Source organism: Metopolophium dirhodum, chromosome 4 (assembly GCF_019925205.1).
Source record: "Metopolophium dirhodum isolate CAU chromosome 4, ASM1992520v1, whole genome shotgun sequence".
NCBI lineage: Eukaryota > Metazoa > Arthropoda > Insecta > Hemiptera > Aphididae > Metopolophium > Metopolophium dirhodum.
In genome coordinates this window covers 37904114-37924514 of record NC_083563.1, presented here as the reverse complement: position 1 = coordinate 37924514, position 20401 = coordinate 37904114, and the positions used below count along the sequence as shown (strand labels likewise).

Below are 20401 nucleotides of genomic sequence, written 5' to 3'. Positions count from 1 at the left end.
AGAATGCCATAAATCTGTCAATGTGCTTAGACCTGCGATTTATAGCTAAACTATTAACCAAACATGAGCCATTATAACAGTATATATACGAGGATTACTTGATGTAGTCTTGTATGCTTGCCAGTGGGGAGGGGATACTTAAGTATTCGCGTGCACGTTGACGAGGACGAACATTCAATAATAATGAATGAACCGCATATAACTCATCACTTGTCCCTTAAACATCGCTCTCGACGTAATTAGTTTTGCGCTGCAATAATATCACTTGCAAAATTTAACTTTTACCTCAAGTTTTTTTTAACGTTTCGTTATACGAACTCTGTATTCAAGATGTTTTAAAAATTATACTCTTATTAGGTATACTATACATTATAGGTATTACACACATATATAATATACACATGTTATATAGTTATGTACTTGTGTCCATAATGTGTGGTATGTGTATATATAATATTTATCACTATTTCGTTTATATGATGATAATTTAATATCAAATGATATTTAAAAAAATAAAAAATATATTTTAATGTTCGATAAAAGAAAATATCGATGTTAATACAATAGCAATGGCCATGGCTAAACTCAAGATTACAATAGTTATTAGCTAAATCCACCGTACATGAATAATGTTAATGGAATTTAAAAATTACGAGTAACCGTTTATACAATAAGTGTTACTAAAATTATACATAATTCAATTAAATTAAAATAATAAATTATTATAACACGCGTATAACATTTGTATATAAAATTACGTATTATTTATATGTGGATACCTACTTATAGTACCTAAATTATGTATAACATTATTATAGAAAGAAAAATGATATTCTTTACTATTACCTACAATGTGTGCAGGTATATTTCGTATAGGTACCTATAGTTCGTTTTAATGCGATTTGGGTTCATGTAAAATCGGCGCAAACGAAATTATATATGATGCGAGTACATTAGTTTTATCTTATAAACCGCGTCATCGAGCATATATACCGTATGCTCGATGTTGTTGCTGCAGTGTATAATATGCGGAACCGATAATGGTCGTGGGGAGGGTTTTAACGATTTCCCGTATAGAAATAAATTTATTATATTATATATCCGTATCCTCGAGGGAAACGAGAAACCCGAGGCGAGGCTCTGCAGACGCGTTTTTTCCCCGTTGTCCGGTGCACACGTGAATGGTCTTTTAATGTCACCGTACGTTTTGTACCGTTTTGCCTTCAAGTTTTCCTATTGTGTGTACATGTATATGCTACTGTATGGCCTGTACTTTCCGCATTGCCATCATTATTGTTCGACTGGACACCCCCTCGGTCGACCGGACGTTGAGAACTGTATTCAATTGCTGCGTTCCGGCGTGATTTTTTTTAAGCAAACGATTTGTTAATATATTTATATTGCTTAGGTAAACTTTCAAAAGCTGTATTTGGTTATTTTTAAGGGCTTTGTCTCGTCAAGTGAAAAGGGGCACAAAGGTTTTTTTTTATATATATAAAGGGGAGTTAAAGAATTTTTGAGTTTTCTTTTGTGGTTTGTACTGTGTATGTTTATGAGCATAAATTATTATTTGGCTTATACAAAAGAATTATAAACATTCCAAAGGCGGATGGGAGTTGCCTTTTTTCTGTGAGTATCGAAATTCTGAAATCGTTTTCTTTTATGGCAGAAGTTGTAAGCTGTCTACGAGAGGGTGGAAAACTTTCTGTAGCTCTTCTTCTGTAGTAACAATACCAACCAGAGAAAATGTGTTATAAGAGACCGCAATAAAATTCTATTGTTAGTGCCTCAAAAATTTTACCGGTTATTTTTTACACTAAATTTTCACGCGCAAACTTCAATGGTTTTGTTTTGTTTTAGTTGATTTATTTTTTTATGCTTACGTAGATACCTAGATTTTAAATGTATAGTATGCATAGTTATTCTTCGAGTAAATCGATGTTTGATTTATTTTCTATACAACTAATACCATACTCCCTTGAGTGGCCATCGTGCAAGCGAATAGTCGTTGAAGAGGAACCAGAGTGACTCTAGTACGTCATACCGTTAAAAAGGCGCAGGATCCCCTGGGTGAACTCATCATGCCTCTCTCTTGTCTTTTGTTTAAGCTTCGTCTCTTCTCTCCTCTTCTTCATTCCCCCGGGAAATCTGTTCAACCACAATTACTTCCACTTGAGGCTACCGAAACGGTTTTGTTATCCCATTTTCCAAACAAAGGATCCGTTGTTCCTTTCAACTGGTAGAAAACGCTTGCACTTATACATGTAAATTAATAAGTTGTTATATTGGAGCATTTTTTAGGAATATATACAATTGATTGGCACATGATTTAATTTGATATGATATCAAATAACTTGCAGTATATACTGATAAATATTGATAAAATATACTACTATATTATCTACTTATCGATGTTTTAAGAAATTATTGTATTAGCGTAAATCAATGTAAATTATCGATAACTGAAATTCATAAATAACAACAGCGACTTATGTATTAGAAAGTCGTTTTTTCGCGATACAAACAATTTGATATATTTATCATACTTATTTCACAAATTTTTTGTTGTAATCCAAATTAGTGTTAATAAGCCGATATTAGTGGCTTAATCTTTCTATCCGTTTCAAATGTGTTACTTCCGTATGGAAAAGCCGAGGATTATTTAAATGACGAATATTTGTTCACCTCCAGTCTGCGATTTCCACAATTCGCATCTGCTTGAATAGTAATCTGGTGCTCTCCAGATACGCAAAGCGACGTAACCTCCGCTCCCTATACAACGGGGTGGCGGTAAATCGTTAGAACTCGATAAGCTACAAAAGGAGCTTATCGAGTTTCTCGGTGTGCGCGCGTTTGGAGTTCACAAACGGAATTACGCGGTAAAGTCAAACGATAACGCGTGAGCCGACAGACACAGTGCCCCGGGGTTAAACTAAAACGCTTGTGGTTCGGTTGTGTATTCCAGTGTTCTTTCTCTGTCCGTGACTCTCTATTTTGCATGTTCTCATAAGGCAGTTTTCTACGTCGCGATTAATTCTATTAATATCTAGTGAATTTGATTTTCGAAAGTTTCTTATATTATTTTATACTCCTATTAATTCCTTTTGATGTTTCATTGCATCAATTTATTTTACTGAGAAATAATTACATCGTTACATTATACCAGAATTTGAATGAAATAATGGACATTTATTTTCGTTCGGTTCGACAATCAGTCCTATCCCCATACCTATTCGTTATAAGAGGGCCGATCGATTTCGTAGCAAAGGACTTTACCATTTATAAAGCAATTAAAACCTCAACGAATTTAAAATTAGGCATATTTTGGTAAGGTATACGAAACGAAATTGTTAATTTCTAACTTTAATTAGTTAGTTACTACTTAATATGTGAATATAATATTATTTGAAGTAATTCAAGTTCACGTTTCAATTATTTAGTGAAGATTATTATTCCCACCCAAAATACGCAAAGACTATAGGGAGCAAACAACATGTGCTGTTTTGAAAACTAAATCATCATCATCAGATGTTACCCCATACGATGTACTGATGGATTGACGAGTAATCGGGGCCGATTAATCTGAAGATCCCCTTCCTAATCACACGGGTACCAATAACCCATCTCTTATACTCATATATATATATGCATTTTGAATTGATGCAGGATCATTACTGGTTTGAAAGTTTGTGGCACCAAATGTTAAAGACATGCCCGATTTGTCACCACAACCCTAACGTTTAATCTTGTAAAAGTTATATTAAGGTTTAGGAATATGCATTGCGACTTAACATAGAGGGAAGATGACGATGGTAGAGTGGTGAATAGGGATTGACAAAACGGAACTTTGAAATATTTATCTTGTGTCCCTGGGATATTGTGAATAAGTAAAGATGCCGGGACTTCGGCTTTTTGGGGCTTTCCCAAACTGCCGGGTCAATAAACACGCGACACTTAGAAATACGTGACCCCATGCAGCAGCAATCGATTCCTCAGCTGGCCATACCCTCGACATTTTGTTTGCGAGATAACCCTTTGAGTTAAGCTGATATATTTTGACATACACAAAGTAGACGAAACCGTGGTTACAAACTGACATCAATACGTAATTAATAATATAAATTATTTTATATTTAATGGGTTACGCAACTGTTTATTTTTAATTTTATTTGCAAATTTAAATGTATATTTAATTTGTATCTACAGCCATAATATATTCATTAGGTAAATTAGTTTAGTATACTTAAAATAATAATTATTGTTTTATATAATATTAAGTAATAAAGTATATATTATACTCACATATAATATACCCATGTATATATTGGTAACAATATCAAAAGACTATTTACATATATTTTAGCATAGATATATGTTTTTAAATACAACTTTTTTTCCTACCCATTTTTGTGAGTCTCGTTTTTGTAACGCTTAGTCTATTGCCATTGAAACGGAAATCAACAATAAAAATAAAACAAAAAATAAATAAATAAATACAATTCTTTACAAAATGTAGGTATTAAATATTTTTCCACTGCACTATACCCAAAATATATCTATGATCCTTCAATTTTCCTTGCAGATGAAAAATACCTATAGTAACATTCTACTTACAATTTATATATATGATTTTTTAATTGTATATATATATATTTTTTAATATATTCTTATACTTTTTTTTTGAATCATTGTTAATAAAGATTATTTTTATAACTTTTCAATCCGCTATCCCACAAATATCATTTTATTTTACAACTCTAAAGCATATGCAAGTAAAATTTTTTCATTACATTTTGAAAACGTAGTCATAAATCTCACTCTTGGGGAACGTGATAATCCGAATTAGGGAGAAATACGATGCCATAGGCACGATGGTGTCCGAATGCAAATTAAAGGTAAAGGTTTATCCCTATCTCGAGAAAAGTAAGTCTAATAATTTGTCCGAAGGGTCTGGGGCAGAGGTGTCGCTAAGATTTACGACTGACCAAAGCCCGGTGCACCGTTAATTCTACTTTACTATATTATACACCAGTCATAAGCATAACTCTGTATAATATATATGGACTTTATATAAATGTTTGGTTACAAAAAGTGTCTGATAAAAAGTCGGTAAAATGAATAGCTTGCATTAGATTTCCAGATAGCATGCGTAACTATACAATTACGAATTTATACTACAAAAAAATATATCGAAATCTCCCGCTATAACATTCCTGTAGAATTTAGAAATAATGTATAATAATAATATATAATATAGGTTAGTATTGTATGGTTACAAATGCTATGGTTGGTAATAAACCACAGACTAATTTTTTCATATCTAATTTTCTTAAACGTTATTATAAGTAACAGTGTGTTTTATTACACTATTGACGTATTCGAGGTTTATAAAGTTCTTAAAAATCATTTTCGATAGAAATTTGAGCTTTTAACGTGTAATATACATTTACTATAGTTGATATATGAACGAAAATAACAAAAGCTAATAACGTAATCTAGCTTATTGTTTAAATTCTTAATATAGCTACCTACGTCAATGATAATAAATTATAGATTATTCAACATTGTCTGCCTGCAATGTCCGACTTTATTAATAATTTCTAGACAATTTCATCTCATCCTACAACGTAATATATACAATATACATTTACGTATAGTGTATACCATATTAAATATTTATAATATAATTTAACGGCTTGTACGCTATAAAATATTTAAAAAACATTTTGTTTTCCAATCAATTTATTATAATTTGATTATGAGACGGAGTTTTGATAATGATTGTTATTTGTTACACAATATCCAAAACTCGATCTCCCGGTCTTGTTAAACCGTGCACACCATTTTCTATAGTACGTTTTAGTGAAAATAATCGTCATAAATCTTGGGCATTCCGTGCGCCCTACAAGCTAGCATTCGTGTTCACTTCATTATTATTCCTAGTGATTAAACGTGGGAATGGTCCCGGGAGTATCACTCCATTTGTCTCTTCTCGCGTGATGTTCTTCTGTAATGATAACCCGTGTAGGTTTTCCCCGTTTAATTCACTGGGAAATGCTGTTTGGCACGAAACGTTAAATATAACCGTGAACAAAAAAAATAATGGTTGGGGGAAAAAATAAAAATAAAGGAGCCACGCGCGTACTGTGTGCCTGTCCGGGTCGACAATATTAATATCAAAAATATCGCATTTGTCCCCTAACCCTAATATTATGTGTTTGTACAGCCGCGCAATATCATTATTGTGTTTGTCCCTAGTGTTTTATGCGTACATAAGTGTATATATAGCATAATAGGTATATTATACGTTTCAAGGATAATATACAAGAATGAAATGGGAGGAGTTTAAGAGGGGAAATGTCCATTAAATTAATTAGGTACATTCAGGGATAGCGGTTAAGGATATGTTATTATAAAGAAGGTTGAAGCAAAAAATGTAAAAATATGAATTACATATTATACAGAAAACTCGTGTTTGCCTTTACCAATATGATTACTTATAAATATATGTTTGAAGAACTTAAACTGGTACCTATTATTCCTTGAGAATAGAGGGTAGTTATACCGGCACAGTGTGTTTTTTTCCTTTAACGATTTACTGAATAATTTAAAACAATATATATCGCCTTGTGAAACTATTGTAATAAGTAATATCAAATATCTAAAAAAACTTTTGATACGTATTTGAAATATATTATATAATAATTATTGTTTAAATGTTAAAAATGTGTGGTGTTTGTACCAATCAAAGCTCTGATACAAACAGAGAATGTTATAGTGCACTATTCATTTTTAATCTTGAATCTCTGAAAATTGTTATTATAAAATTTCAATTTTGTAAACTGTTATTTTCTGGAAATGTTACTTAATTTCCCAAGAGTCTTGACTTTTAGACATTGAATGTTATAACTGAGACGTTAAATTAATAAGGAAACATCTAGCTAACTGAAATGTTTATTTCGTTGTGTAAACAAAACGTGTGAAACATAATTCTTAAAATATGAATAAATGAAAGCGGCAATTACTTAAATCGTTTCATGAGGTTTTTCATGATAAAATTATATTCGTTGTTGTAAATAATTTAGTATAGGGAAAAATAACTATAGATAAGATCCGGAGAGGATACACTGACCATGTAGACACTACATTCTCATTTCATTTGCTCTTCATTTCTACACTACATGTCACTAATTTCAAAGCTATCTTAAAATATACCCGAAAAGTAAATAGTCAACAGAAAAAATAATATCATTGTAACCTATATATAATATATTCCGAGATATTATATTCCTAGTATGGTTCTGAATTTTAAAAACAGATAAAATACAGCACTGCGTGGGTGTTGGACCCACGTACCACATTACATTAAAATAAAAAAACATTATTATACATATTATTATTATATTAAATAAAAGTTACCGCGCTCATATAGTAAACGTCGAGGTAAACGTGTTGTTCTTACCCATTCTAGCGAACATTTCATTGTTCATAAAATAAAATAATGTCGTACAAAATATATAATTTAAATTTTGAATGCCTATCTTTTATCTTTTTAATTGCTAGTATAATATTCGTTGAACATAAATGTCGCTTTGCTTGTACGTAAATCTGTAGCGTACAGCGTACACATAATATAATATTTCGTATTTTCTATAGCCTACAGTCATTTATACGATTTAATTTTCCTGTGACTTATAATGTGTTGGGTTGTCAAGTGTATAAGTTTGTCGGAAAAGTTTGAAGAGGTATACACGAACCGTCCAACAACAGGTGGATACAAAGTCATCCACCCCGGTGGGCTTTCGACTCGAAAACATTGAACACCGATAAAAATATCCTGCAGAGTCCACCGCAAATAATGGATTTCAGAGGAGGAGTATTTTTTGCTCACCCTTTCTAGATGGGTGGAGGCTATGTCACGGAATAAGAATGACCCAACAGCCATTTTTATTCGTGTTTTTTTTTCTCAGTTTATTCCGGACTTTGGAAACGACGGCGTTGTCGTCCGTAACCGTCTGTCATTTGTCTTTACGTTTCGGGATTGAGATCTCTGGTAAAAACCACTGTCGGGTATTCCTCCGCCTATATTCTCTCCGTCCCGAAGCCCTCGTCCCATTTCTCCCCGCCGCGTCCCGTCTTCTTGCTCGCTCGCTCACCCGCCCCCGCGGCATCAGAGTCCTATTTATATATATACGGAACACACGACGTCAAACAGAAATAGTCGGGAATCGTTCATCCGCCTTCTCCGCGCATTTCCCCGTGGCCGCTATCACGTCGCGAGTACCCATTGTGCGCTGGGCGGGGTACATCGCCGTCGTCGTAATCGGCGTAGATATTTCACTATGTACATACGCACACACATATGTACGGAGAAAGCTTTCGTCAGCTCTAAAGCTTTTTCCGATCGATCGGTGCAATGTATACACTTTGTGCGAGCGTGTGTGTATGTGTGTATAAATGGTGATAAATTAACCTTGCCGCCATTGCAGGCCATCGGTCGCCGTTGGAAACTGTCCAGCGTTTTACGTCGGACCGTGGTGGGTTCCATACATACATATACATATATATATATATGTATATATATATTGAATGCGACTCTCGGATAAAAGCGACACCAGGTTTGTCGTTGTATTATTCCGGTGTAGCAGTACGAGTAACTTAATATATATATATACACCACTGTTAGCGGAGGTGCGTACGCGCACGTGTGTGTGTGTGTGTGTACACTATTTTTATTTTAAACCGGTCGACCACCTTACTGATTTACGATATTGTCAATTGAAAAAAAAAAACGCAGAATTAAATGGACTTTTATTTTTTACAAACGGTTGATACGAACAAGAAAAAACCCGTAAAAGTTGAATATATATACCTGTTTTTATATCGATCTGCACGCGAATATAATATTGTTGTACATTATTATAATATATGCGTGTCTATATTATTGCTGAGGGGCCGAATGTTTGTAGCGGCTCCCGCGAAAGCCCCCGGGAATAATAACAATTATTGGTATAGTCGGTTTCGTAATAAAGTGTTGTCAGTGTCCACACGGGACGGATTTAAACCTCTGCTAAAATAATCGCAATTTTTCAGAGCCACAGATATGTAGCTCATCATGTAATGTACCGTTCGCAATCAGCTTTCGTCGAAATATAAAATCAAAAAATGCACCGAATGTATAAAGGATTTACAAGGTGTCATCGGGATTATCATACATTGTACATATAATATATAATATAAAAACATATTTTACAAATAATGAACGACCAAATCGTGTATGACTCCAGTCGCACATGACGAGGAGATTTACTCGGGTGTTTCGATTATTTCCAATTTATAAAACAATTTTCAAACTATTATTGAAAATCAATCCTATATATAATATTATGCTTAATATTCTTATTGAAAAAAAATATAATTCTCGTTCTCGGCTATATTTACGTGCGTATGACGGAACGTCATAATATTTGTAAAATATGACAACGCCTATGCAATATTATACAATTTTTCAGATTGATTCCTCGCCGATCAACCGTCGGGTGCCGGCCGTAACGTGTTTGTTTTATTTATTTTTTTAGCGCATATGTATTCTCTGCACACGCCACTGCGCGTCCCATTAAAACGTTTAATGCGATTCGGTACACGTATGATATTATGACACGAGAAGTTTAATCCGCAAAAACGTACCATAATCGGATCAAGTATAGCTGTGCATAAAAATATTCTTAGGGTATTCATTTAAATGGATATTTTATTATATTTATTCGGAATCTAGAAAAAGTCAAGTCTGTGCCTGTTGAGAAATACATATCGGATAAAATATCTTTTATTGCCCCGAACAAATCATTGATATTACCTAATGTATACATACCTATGTCCTATTTGTATGTATTTTTAGTTATTTCCTTCAGTCTATATGTACCTATACTTCATTTTTTCCTGCTACTGCAAGATAAATATGAAATACAGACAAACATATTAAAGAAGATCTACGTTTTATATAAACGCCCACGCTTGCCTATATTATATTATATATTATGTAGGTATGTCGATTCATATAGGTAATATTATATTTTGACGATTCGTAGAACAAATAAGATAACGGAGTCTCAATAATATATAACTAATATTAATACTAATAACATAAGTATTTACTATATTCTCATATGGAGCCGTACTGTAAATAAATCTGAAAAGAAAATTGTTTACATTTGTGAAATAAAAATTCAAATTCCGAATGAAATATTTTAAATATATACATGTATAGTAATCTTTTTACAATAGTAGCTATACATAAAATGTTTAATGCGATTCGGGACACAAGTTATATCAAATCTTTCGAGTTACACAATTCCACTTGTAACATCTAAGCTAAAATAATATGAGATATAAAAGGGTTTTAAAATTTGGAATAGGTTCTTGACATTTCTCAATTTCTCCAATTGTAGGTATATCCAAAGTAAAAAATATATGTACCCATACTTACTCGTTATGTATACTTACGCCCAAAAAATATTTTCTTTCTATGTATACAATACTATAGTAATATAATATGCAAGTTATGCCTATATATACGCGTTCATAATATATTATATAATAATATTTTAAATGTAAAATAATTATAATAATAATAATAATAATAATAATAATAATACTATTGTTTATTACGGTTATATTTGGTATATATTTTATCGTATTTTATAAAATTGCTATTTGAATTTACATTATAAAGATTAAAGTTGATGAATGAATAGCATATTCAAACAGCCAACAGGTGTCAACTATAAAACTTGATTTACATAAATTATTTGAGATGTTTCAACGATTTGCATCTAAATCTTTAAACAAATACAACATATTATTATTAAATCGTGGTTCTGATTTTATACAGGTTTATTTTAATCCTTATCATAGTACATCTACCTACACAAATAAAAATGACAGTTGCCTATATATTTTAGTTACTGTGCAAAGTAACGTGTTGTATTGGTTTTACAATGGCGTTTATATTATTTCTTGACGTATTGTCTGCTATCATTTTCTATAGTGCCTAAAACAAATTTAAACATTTTAAGAATACCTATCTTTAGTTTTGATATTTTATTTAGTTCGTAATTAAAAAAAATCTTTTGATTTTAGATTCTGAGCGAAGCGATGAATGTATTGATTTTATAATGATGTGTGTTGTTTTTTTTTTTTGTGTCTGTTATCACCTTTTAGGACAGTAAAAATGCTTGGATTTTCTTCAACAGTAACTTTTCTGATAGGAAAGTGAATCTAGTTGGTACTTTGGGGGGTCAAAAGAAAAAAATTTCTTGTAGTTTTTAAAAGCGACATAAAAACAAAAGAAAAATTGAGGAAAAACGGCAATTTTTACGCAAAATCTGTTTTTTTTTGAAAATTGATTTTGGTTTTTGGTGTAACTCTAAAACAAATGACCGTAGGTACATGACATTTTGACTGAATGTTTATATTAGCATTTTCTATACACCATAACATTTTCCAAATATTTTGACTTATATTGAGCTGTTTACGGACATTTTCAGTTTCCATTTTTTTTAGTTTTTTTTTCTACAAATATCAATAAAATTTTATTTGTTGGGTAAAAAAGCTTGAAAATGTAATACAAGACTCCTACTATATTGTTACAATGACGTTTGAAAAATATTATAAATCCTTAGTCACAGTTTGTATTTATAAGCATTTAAAGTTCAAATATTTACAAAATCACAAATAACATGATATTTTAAATATTTTATATTTCATAAGTAAAAATTGTTTTACACGTATAAGGTTATAATTATGATGTTGTTTAGATTTATTTTAAATGAATTTATTGCACTAAATTTGGTGGACTTTCATTTTATTCATTACTGTACTAATTTAATCTTCGCGAGCACTAATCATTTTTTCGACTGCATTTGTTTGACTTTCGAAACACTATTTTAATATAGTGTCAAAGTGTGTTATTTGTGCAAATCTAATATTTTTTTTTTTAAATTATCAATTGTGTATGTGTTGTCACTGTTTACATTATCTAATAATAAAATGTTTCCATTATTTATTTTACCATTTATTACACCAAACGTGTTAGCTAGATGTAAACTGAAAAGCAATACATATTATGATTGTTTTGTTATAGCAAAAATATTGAAAGCTTCTATTGGTATCTTAATATGTTTACCCTTGAATAAACTCCTAAATCAATCTACTGATTTATTAATTATAATGAAAAAAAAAAACAACGATATGATTCTGTGGAATATAAATGTGTTAATTTTATTTCAAATGATGTACTTACAATTATTTATCACTCTACGAGTAACAGTTTTCTTTTATCATTGCACATTTTTAATTTTATAAACTTTCTGGTGTCATTATATACAAACATAATGTCCCACATAGTATACTCGTATCCTTGGCCGTTTTGTATGGAGATCCTTATACGTTGTGGATCGTATCCGAAATTAAATTCAAATAGTTTTCTAAATTGTTGCGATCCCCTTTGTACGGCTGCGCGTGTTGGTGCCCCATGTGTTAAAAGCGTATTATGGGTTTTCATTAAAAGGTCTTGGTCGCGTGTAAACGGCGGACGGTCCTCGTACGGAGTAAATTTCGGCGACATCGACAGGTGTATACGAGGCAACGGATGGCCGGGTAGTGGATGTTTTATGGGCCCCAGGCGAGTCATTCCATGGCGACGCCCTTGGAAAAACGTCTATCCCCCAGAAACCGACGGGCCACGTCTTACGAGGGATCCGCCGACCGTTCATTAATTCTTAATTAAGTACCGCAAAACGGACGGGGAAAAAAGTAGTTTTAGCCATAAAAGGGAGAACGGGGAGAACCAAATTTGTTCTCCGCACAGTCACCAGCTATACAGCCGCTGACGGTCTGGCAATAATGGCGTCGGGAATTCAATTTAGCCTAATATTGTTTTACTTATCAAGAATTATTACTCTTTTTTTTTGTCAGCGGAATTTTTAATCACTTTTGTGCGAGACAAGAGCGGAATAAGTTAAACGTGTATACATATATATACGTATATTGATTTCTATGTTTTTTTCTTTGCAGGGAAGAAAACTGCAGAAGGTGCCTGGTGATCACGGAAAAACACCAGAACGTGATACAGTACAAAGAAAGTGAGTTTTAGCATAAAATATTTTTGTCTTTAAAATTAATTTGTCCCAAAATCGATTTCCTCTCTAACTGAATTTAAGTTGTTCAACAATAGTAGGGTAAAAGACAGTGCAAAAAAACTCATTTAACCGACAAACAATTAGTTTTCAGTTTAACTTTTTAATTAACATTTTCGTCCAACGACATCACGTATATACATAGATACACTTACTCATTTTTTTAAGTACGCATAATAGTGTATCCCAAATCTATAATGTTTAGATTGTTTTTTTTTTGTTTTTAAAACCTTAATCGATTAACTTTCAGAAAAGTTTTACAAATATTTTATTTTAATACTCCTACTAGTACCTACATTGGAGAATATTAGTAAAATCAATGTTTTATCTATTTAATTTACCATCATTGTCATATACTAATTTGTGTAACTATGAAATAATTTTATAAATGATTTAGTTTTGTATAATATTCTATATGTATATATTCCCTTTGAAATCTATACACAACCAACAATATAAAATACAATTGAACGCATTTATTTTGTTATCTTATAAAAAAAAAAGTTGTAATAATAGTGTCAGTGTATGGTATTATATACCTATATTAAAAACTCAATTTAATAACTAGGTAGATATAACGTGTTTTATCATATTATATATAATTTATTTAGTAGCATTTTAATTTCCTATGTTAATTTTACAACTATATAAATAACTTAATTTCACTTTAAACAAAAACTTATAACTTTAAAATTAACTGTCAAAATCTGAATGAAAATTAATAAAACGGGATTTGTCAGCATACAATTCATATTTGTCAAAAATAGTTTTTTTTAACAAAAGACTCGATACACTTTTTAATTCTATAGAGTTAATATAAAATCTCCATTTAACCAACTCAGTTCAATGCATAAGCTAAATAATTTAAACTTTGCGAGAAATTGTTTGTAAGTAATCAGCAATGAACAAAATATATAATTACTTATGTATGCAATTATTGTAATTTTATTATTAATATTTTACTTCAGTTGAATTCAGCGTTAATATATATAGCTGTTATAATATTGCTGTTCGATTCATATGATAAAATTATTATAAATAGGAAATAAAGGTAGGTACATAACACTATTGAGCTAGTTTTAATGATATTTAGAAACGTGCATATAAATTAATATATAATTTCCTGTTCAATAAAAGTGTAATAGGTAGGATAATATTATTAGATTTAACTTAAATCGATATTTATATATTTATTGATGAAAACTGTTTTTATAATGTAGTTCAGTTTTACAATATATTTTAACCAATATATGTGTCTGTTTTTCTATAGTTGATATTCACTAATTTATTTAATATGAAAAATCGACTTTTTCCTATAACTATCTATGTATAAGTTCACAAAAGAAGTAACCAAAAGTACATAAAGTTTAATGTAGGTTTCGAAGGAAAAAAATATTTATTTTTTTATCTGAAAACGTGATCGGTTTTTCCTAACATTCTTATGGACATCTGAAAATTCGCGTGAAACCAGAAAATCTCTTAAAACCCTAAATTCCCCGAAGTACCTCGTAAAAAAATCGACGTATTTTGTAAACCCTGGACAACGTATGATATTACTCGTGTGGAACGAAAGATATTGACTAAAATTCGTATATATAAACACATTATTTTGTTTCTGGTTCATGCATATTGCATATCTCGTCCTGGCTTGTTTTTACCACTTTATTTTTCTACTCGAACCATTATTCTAAATTATTGTTTTATGGTTGGGAGCTTAATAGCCTGGCAGCAGTAATACGTTTATAGTGAAATAGTTTTATTTAACGGCATGGTTGGGGGGTGGAAATAAAGTTACCTCAAACCCAATACCTATCATCCGTGTCACATTCTCGAATTAAATTGACGTGTTTAAAAATCTGATGGAAAAATCCTATGGTGACTTAATACACGCACAAACGCGCGCATATAAGCATACAGTTGGGTGCACCTTTCAGCAGCATAGAAATTGCAGAGTTTGGCTGTTAAATCGGCTTAGGGCCCCCCAGGGCCTTACTTACACGTCTCTCCGCCTCATCTCGCTGCCAAGTCTTTCCCCGTCTTTAATAGCTTCTGCACAACAATCCTCGGGACTCCATTAACTAATAGCCTATCCCACTGGACCACCGTCACAGTTGCCCGTGGCAACATGACAACGACAACGAGCTAATTGTATATATATGTTCCAGTGTAGCAAAAAATAAAACTTATCGATAGAAAAGTTATTTCCCATTTCTTTGCCATCCTCCTGCACTTCATGAAAATGTATTCAAAAAACGTAAAAGAACGTAAAAAACAAAATCTTCCGTATACACATCCATTCAATACCAGGAATCTGTCATGATAAGAAATGACACTGTTAAATAGGGTTTTCCACTTGAATACGTTACAGTCAATAGCCGGGTATAATGCAAAAGTCGCGCATGTGTATAAGTATTTTTCTTTTTTTCCTTTTTGTCGTTCGATTCCCGTGATTTTCAACAATACAACTGTCTCGAATTCATAATATAGTCGAATATAAAAATATGCTTTGCCGAATGTATACGTATAATATTTACTAAATATGGACTACATTTTAATTTTTAATTAAAATTTAATATAGCACAAACATAGAAAAAAATTTAATTGAACCGTATAAGTCCTGCTTTAGTGAGTGATGAACTGATGAGTATTAAAACGTAATATGCTTATGCTATTAAGTTATTTATCTATTATATACATATTATACGACTGATAATAATAATCTAAAGAATCAAACAAAATATGTTATTTCAATTAAATTAATATATTTATTAATATACTTAACTACCTAGTTGTTTCTATTTGTCAATACTCTTAACATTGTTCCGACCGGACTCTTATAATGAATAGCTATTACACATCTTGTCTTATATATTATATACATTATACAACCATAAACAAAGTTCCTTTCTGATAAAACTTTTAACATCTGCAAATCTAAAAGTTAGCAACCTTAAAGTTTGGAAATTTACCATGTACTACATAGGTTTCTCTAAAGTTAATCACTATACCTGGCTGAACTTCAGGTAAAAACTACTACGTACTCAGTGTACCTACTCATACATAGTTCTACGTTTAGAAATGAAACTTCAAAAACATTTAGATTTAATGAAACTAAAATGTTTTGCTGGAGACTGACTTCAACAAACAAATTCTTCATAGTAAAATATATTGTTCTAAACTCTGCTTCGCATCATGTGCGATGGTAAAACGATGGATGTGTAATCAACAAGACAAGACTTCCGTCAAACCTGTGATCCGCAATAATGCGCTGTATTTTAATATTTTAATAATTATATTAAACTATATATAATTTTTAAATTGTATATAATATTACATCACTTCTAAAGTATATCTATCATTTTTAGATGCTAAAAATAAATCGTCTAAGTACCTCCCGATACCTAATAAAATCGTCAGTGTAGCTGTCGTTTAGTAGTTATAACTAATAATACGCTTCTTAAAAATTATACCGTCATAGTGGACAAGAACGAGTATTATTCATATCTGTAAAGTATCCACTGTAACGGTATAATAATATTATAATCCATATTGTATATAAATCGATGTCCGTTTTAAGCCCACTTCTGATTCACTTGTGTATTTTATGTATTTTTCCGTATTATTTTTAATTTAAATCCATTCTATATATGAATAATATTGTTATGAATGTACTAGCATAAGTAAAATATAACAAAAATAGCTATTATTATAATAATATGACTATTGTTTGAAATTACATAAGTGAACAATAGTCGATATTATTTCACTGGGTTGACCGGTACCGGATTACGCGGAATCTGACTTATTATTTGCTTCTATACAATAATATATTACATAATGTCAAGTACTGAAATATTAACTATACCATATTCCATTAATTATATTTAATCAATCATCATTTTGAATTTTACTACGGCTCAAATAGTGTATTTGTGAAATTGATAGATCTGGTGGTGACAATATTATGGTGGTTACAACAAATTGTGTTTATTTTATTTCTGCGTTTCAATTACACGCTACCTAACAACTTCAAATGAGGTAATATACTGGTATACACGAATATTATAATACGTGTTTTACTGTATTATTTGAAACACGCATACGCGCACACTGTTCATGACATAGGATATTTTCAACTGAAATATATTATAATAAAATATACGGTAAAAACAAAAATGATTTTCGATTAAAACTTGTGTGTGGACCTCCCTATTAATATTTGTTTAATGTTGTTATGAATTATGACGTGATTGTTTTTAAATTGACGTGAACGATAATAGCACAATATGTTTAGTTTTGATACGCTGTCGATGGCCACGGTGTACCTATACCTATCATACATTATTATCAGAAGGCATTCTCCGCTTGTCTGACAGACCGTGAAAAACAATAACGAACAACCCTCACTCTCCCCTCATCCACAACTCCGCGTATTCGTGACTGCGTTTGCTTTTTAGCATTTTTCGAATCAATTTTTAGTATTGTCCGCACTTGACACGTGTGAATATTCATGAACTCTTACCGCCCTTTATATATTATTATTATGACCAACGGCCTAAGTGATTTCGAAAACTATCTACTCACCTCTGCCCGATGTATGATTATAATACACACGAATATACCATATACGTGACAATATTCGTCCTGACGCGCATTGGTCTCTCGTTTTGCATAATGAACTCGGCGCGGCCATTTGTATTAATTTAAACACGGTCACTCTTCGGACTATATTGAAGTATATTTTCATTAAAGTTATATTATTTTAATATGTATTTAATTTGAATAAAATCGAGCATGTTACTCTAAATAAAAAAAAAATATGGAATCCAAATATATTAATATCATAAAGTTTTATGTAGGTAAATAGTATAATGTATATAGTATATCTACTCAGAATATTATTATTATTATAATTATTTTATTTCTGACGAAGGTAGTATACCTACCTATACCGGTTTTTTGCATCTATATTAATAAAATAATCCTATACCAACTATACACGTATTATAAGGATACCACGGAAGTAAATTAAAAACATATATGACTCCCCGTCTAACCTATGAATTTTTAATTTTATTATTTCAGTAAAGAATTCTGTAAGTTCTTTTCCCGTACTTTTACGTCTCGGGAGACGTTTTCATCTAAAAACTTCCTCTTTACCTTCCGGTCGTTAATGGAAAATCCGCCCAAGCATAAGGAATAGTAATTACCGTATAATAGCCATAAAGGGGGAAAAAAGTAGCGTCCACTTGTGAATTATTTATATATAAAAATCTTTTTTTTTGCTAACTTTTATGGTTTTTTTTTATTATTATTATTATTACTCGATAATGTGTATGTCCATCTCCATCATTCAGACATAGAATTTACTATATTTTATTTCGTGTCTTGTTATTATGTATTTAAACAACACCATACCTGAGAATGAAAATTGTACCCAATATCATTATGTTCAATTGTAATTTAATATGAAAAATACACCTGATTATTCTCCATCGCTTTTGAATATATTTAAATAATATCGTGTTTCTTTTTTATCAAGTACTGGGAGAAATACGAGTACTGCTGGTGAATTAATTTCTATATATGAAATAACTTTTTTTTTGAAAACATTTAAACGGGCCCAATGATGTTATTAATACAATAATGGCATATTGCTGTTGTTAATAATCATGGCTGACATACGATGAATGACTGATGTACATTGTATATAATATTATTATATTATAACAGCAGAATGAGCCGGTAACTGCAGTATTAAAGCCGTTCGGAAAACAGCTATTAAAATATAGCAATAACAGTCGCTTAGATGAAAATTATGAATTATAATATAACTAATTATAAATGGAATCGAAGGGCACAGCGTGTAGTTTTTGACGCATGACAAAATCGAAAATCCATTGATCATTTCAAACGATCAGAATGCACTGCCGAGTAAAGTTGTGTCGTGTACCCTAAAAACGAGACGGTAAAAAACACAGACTAAATAAATAATTTTAAATCTAAAAAAAAAAAAAAAAAACAATGTTAAAAAAAAACCCGAAAGTGTTCATGTCCATTGCTAATGGATGATTGTAATGCGACACTGGTTTTCTTCTGTCTATCCATTTATTTCACTCATCCGGAAAACATAGCGCGTGAAATTCAATTGTACAACGACAATCCAATATACTTAAACCTAAAACCATTGCCTCCAACGTTAATCTTTTCGGTTTTTATTAGGTATTTCAACTAATGAAACTGTATTTATTTCTACGTAATCGCCCGTGTTACATACTATTATATACAGATGGATGACGGTACAAATAGTAATATATAATGGGAATATAATAATATAGTATACGCATTTCAAGTTTGAACGATCAAAATAATTTATATTTTTCATTAATAATGAATTTCAAATTACGCGTAGTAATGCATACTATGTATATAACTTTTTGTTAACATACTATATTTTAATTATTAATACATTTTTGCATTTTGATGTGGTTTTATTTTCATTTTTTTGGAAAATATATACACAAAAGTATTTAATACCTTTTTCACCTTGATACACCGTACACAAACACTAGAAGTTCATGCTTAATATATTTTTATCGTTGGAAATATTCCATTTGTACATGTCAAAATAAGAATATTATTCATATTTAATTTATAATATCCACTAAACCAACAACTTCTTATTCTGTTTACACAGGGTAATGTAAATAAAAATAATCTAACAAAGTATAATTGTTCGCTCAAATTCATAAAAAATATATATTTTTATGACACTCTTATTATGACATATAAGTTTTGAAATGCATATTAAAATCACGCCCACAAAGAAAATGTCGCGTTTTGCACTTGGCAATATCGCCACAAAATATTTTATACATTATGATGTTAATATTTCTGCATGCGTAAAATATGTGAAATAATTATTTATTTATTTATCCATGGGAATCGTTTTATACAAACTTAATAATAATAAATCGTAAAATTATTTAAATCATTTTTGAAATTATTATCCTTCAATTATTAATAACACAACATAATCTTTTTTATCAACATAAATAAATCATATTATTATTCCTATTTTACATTTTTACATTTTTACTGTAATTATAATCGTTGTTTAATATTAAACTGTATATTATATTATTTATCACATGGTTGGTCAATAAACGAAAGAAAACGTGCCAAATGGCATTTACGAAGTAACG

At 30.8% G+C, this 20401-nt stretch overlaps 1 protein-coding gene across 3 annotated transcripts in view; it reads left to right on the top strand.

Moving 5' to 3' along the window:
• LOC132943994 (uncharacterized) overlaps window positions 1-20401 on the top strand; it is a 151396-nt gene that overhangs the window by 77775 nt on the left and 53220 nt on the right. For all 3 annotated transcript variants that reach the window (XM_061013194.1, XM_061013193.1, XM_061013195.1), the window contains exon 4: window positions 13075-13142. In XM_061013194.1, coding sequence (XP_060869177.1) covers window positions 13075-13142 — 68 coding nt within the window. The remainder of the gene's footprint in view (window positions 1-13074; window positions 13143-20401) is intronic.